The sequence below is a fragment of the Anopheles moucheti genome, chromosome 2 (genome assembly GCF_943734755.1).
Source record: "Anopheles moucheti chromosome 2, idAnoMoucSN_F20_07, whole genome shotgun sequence".
Taxonomy (NCBI): Eukaryota; Metazoa; Arthropoda; class Insecta; order Diptera; family Culicidae; genus Anopheles; species Anopheles moucheti.
In genome coordinates, this window is record NC_069140.1 from 82,347,880 (window position 1) to 82,351,432 (window position 3,553).

At 40.7% G+C, this 3,553-nt stretch overlaps 1 protein-coding gene across 1 annotated transcript; it reads left to right on the plus strand.

Moving 5' to 3' along the window:
• The first annotated feature begins 213 nt into the window (after positions 1 to 213).
• LOC128298219 (transcription factor HES-4-B-like) lies at positions 214 to 3,281 on the plus strand. The gene is made up of 3 exons (XM_053033964.1): positions 214 to 306; positions 2,046 to 2,141; positions 2,222 to 3,281. Exons 1-3 carry the CDS (start codon positions 214 to 216, stop codon positions 3,176 to 3,178), a joined length of 1,146 nt encoding a protein of 381 aa, XP_052889924.1. The 3' UTR covers positions 3,179 to 3,281.
• Positions 3,282 to 3,553: the final 272 nt, after the last annotated feature.

Genomic DNA, 3,553 nt, shown 5'->3' on the forward strand with positions numbered 1-3,553 from the left:
ATCTCGCACTGGTGTACCGGCATTCACGTCCCGAATGCCGCCGGTGTTGGCAGTGTGTCGCACGCACCGATGCAACCAGCAAGGAAGCAGCATAAAAGTTGTGTGACACAGTGTGTGTGTAATGGAAAGTAACAATCGGCAGTGATAAAGCGAACCGTAACATATAGGGAAAGCGAAACCAATTCTCAGGTGAAACGAAGCGACAGTGATCAAATGGCTAATCCAAGCAAGCTGAATCCACACGAACGGCACGATGAGTACGCATCGGAGAGCTATCTGCGCCGAATCAAGGCCGAAATCCGAAAGGTAATAATCGGTGGAGATATTAGTGGAAATATTGTTATCAAGTGGCAAAGGATTCTGTTGCAATTGTGGTGAAAGTGTGCGTGTATTTAAGTGTTGGCAAGGAAAAGGATTATTTATTAGTGCTAATTTGCTAATTAAATAATAACAGTATTTCATGAAGTTCATAGTTCTGTGAAATGTGTAATGTAATCGCTATTATCCATTTTCCAATTCATGCTATAAGCCACAATGATGCTGATAAGCTGTGATGTGAAGTAATCTAGAGACGAATAATATTATTAAAAGTGTTGACAATGTTTAAACTGATCATACCATTAGCCATAATGATAAGAATGTGATACAAATTGCATTCCTTTGGGCGTATTTGTTGGCGTTTGAATTTGTTATTTTGTCATTTTGTGTGTGTGTGTGTGTTATTTACATTATATTTTTTTATTTTTCTTCTATTTATTGCGGTGTTGATGTTAATTTATTTTATTGTTATTTTTTTAACATAATACTCTCTTCAGCTCCCGCGCAAAAAAGTTATTTATGAAGCGGGAATTGGAAATGTTGCCAATACATATATAAATGGTAAAGTTAACAAGAAATACGTTGTGCGAATAGAAGTCTGTTAACCTCTAAATTGTTTAAAACAAGTGATTTTTAGCCCCTCAATACGAAACTAATGTGTTGCAGATTGCATTCCTTTAGGCTTATTTGTCAAAGAAAGTAATAGGGGTTGGAACACACGTACAAAGTGGTGGTATTTACGTACAATAAGTTACAATTTAGTTTACTTTGAATCGTCTTTAAATTTCATTTTGTTTTAATGTTGCATTTTGTGATTTTTTTCGAACTATCGTACCGTTAACACGCATTGATAGAGGCAAATAAGAAGTAATAAAGAATATATAGCGGATACACACTCCGACCAGTTCTTCAAGCACTTAAACACCTCTGATATTCAAAATATAGTATCAAAAGTTTATTTTTCTTTGATTCATTCATATTATTCCCATATCCCAAGCAGTCGACATGGCTATTTAAGCTCTTAATATTTAATATTATTACTTTGATACATAAAAAAAATGCAGTTATAGAAACTACACGGCGAATATAACCAAAATATATAACTTTTCGAGATACATGTACGATAAAGTTAATTGAAATTGCGATATTTCTTTTTAACAGTTTCCTACAAAATTCTCAAATTCTGATCTTAATTCTAACCTTAAGTTTGGCGTGCGGCTGTGGGTTGTTGGTTGGAGTGTATAATAAGTTTAGTTTATTAGAGTACAATGCTAAACTAAAACAAATTATTTTACATAACGATGAAAAGATCAAGTGACAAATATTTAAAATAGTTCAGAAATGATATAACTGATAAGACCCTTCGTGAATTACATCGAATTACGTTAATAGTGTAACACGCATTGCAATAATTGGTGTTTTTGTAAAATTCGTCATAATTTTCGTGAAAATCCAATTAAAACATATGATATATGTGGGAACATATAAAACAATATATATTATTCACCTTTAATCCAAATTATGATGTAGTTTTCCTACCTTTAACTGCATTTTATTCTTTGGTGGTTTTGTTTTAAAAGTGCGGACCATTTTTAAGCGCCTGAAGATAGGCAATCATTCAACACGGGACGATTTATTATTTCCGTAATATATTTCTTGTTTTAATGTCAACATTTTTACATCTTTTCTAATCGTAACACAATCGTTACTCTCCCTTTTTCCAACAGACAAATAAACCAATTATGGAAAAGAAACGTCGCGCTCGTATCAACAATTATTTGAACGATCTCAAGGGACTGCTGCTGGATGCGATGAAAAAGGACGTACGTATTGACAGCCTGCCGTTGAAGTGTCGAATGCAACGAGATTGCACTACAATTTGCCCTTTTTTTGTTGTCCACAGCCAGTACGTCATTCGAAGCTGGAGAAGGCAGACATACTCGACCTGACGGTGAAACATCTGCAGGACATTGAGCGACGCCGACTAAACGTGGCAATGGCCGTCGATCCGACGGTACCGGAAAAGTTCGCCACCGGGTACCGGGAGTGCATTGACGAGATTGGCAAGTACTTCGATACGCTCGGTTCGGTGGACGATGGGTTGAAGGCGCGCGTACGAAAGCACCTTGAAGGCTGTCTCACCTTCCAACCGGGCAAACCGTTCCCGGTCGGGGGCCACCATCCGTTCGGTTTCGCTGGCCTTCCTCTACAGTCGCCCGACGATATCAACAACAACAGCAGCAGCACCGGCAATGGGTTGCTGAATCGCACCTTTGCCAACAACCTGTCGCTAATGTTCCCGGCGGGTATTCCTTTTCCCACCGGCGATACGTCGACGATACCATTCCATCCGTTTCCTTTCTTTGGACCGTTGCGTGGTGCGACACTAGCGAACCCTTCCTATGCGAGCAAAGAGCCGACGGCTGGGCGACCAGCTGGGATGGATTCGCGCGAGGGCAGATCACCGGGCGCCCTTACCGTACCGAGCCCACCGGCCAGCCCGACGAATGGCGATGGGACTGGGGATTGTTCGACCCTTAAAACTCCGATGGGAAAAACTGGCACACTGAGCGATCACAAGATGGACCGACTGTTGTCCATCTTTCCAACGCCACCCTCGCCGGAAGAACAGCCGAGTCGAAGTCGGTTGGGGAAGTTGGGACATCACTTTAACAGCTCGCCCTTCGTGCCTACGAACGCTCGCACCCGAACGAAAACCACGGAGGATAACCAGCAGGACATTAGCATGGAGAAGGAGGAAAGCCACGGGGAAGGCGAAAGCAGTCAAGGCCAAGAACGCAAGGAAAGTGCCGATGATGGAAAGGATAATCCGAACGGTGAAATGTGGCGACCTTGGTAAAAGGTATGGCCGACGGCGAAACTAATCTTCGGCACGGTTCGATTTCAACGCAGAGCTTTAAGACAACCAACCTGACCGAATGCTTTAACTATACGCGGTAAGACGAGCTTTAACTAATTCGTTACAGCTGATGCTGTAGGAAGGAACACGTGGAAGATGAAAACGTGGAGGTGTATCTCTTTAGCGCTTAACTTTGTCTAGATATAGTGTTGTGATATGGAGTAAAGAACATTATAAACGAAACCGAGACGACTACACATTTATTGATTTGATTTGACTGCCAGTAAGTATTGCTCCTGATTTGGTGGATTTACAAGTAACTCACAGCATTGTAGGTTACGTTTCTATTTTATGTTAATTGTAACATTTTTTCTC

What these genes read in the sequence shown, in the direction of transcription:
- LOC128298219 (XM_053033964.1), top strand. Translation starts at nt 214, where the DNA reads ATGGCTAATCCAAGCAAGCTGAATCCACACGAACGGCACGATGAGTAC. An exon ending in TCAAGGCCGAAATCCGAAAG is followed by an intron (nt 307 to 2,045) that starts GTAATAATCGGT and finishes TTTTTCCAACAG; the next exon opens with ACAAATAAACCAATTATGGA. An exon ending in TGGATGCGATGAAAAAGGAC is followed by an intron (nt 2,142 to 2,221) that starts GTACGTATTGAC and finishes TGTTGTCCACAG; the next exon opens with CCAGTACGTCATTCGAAGCT.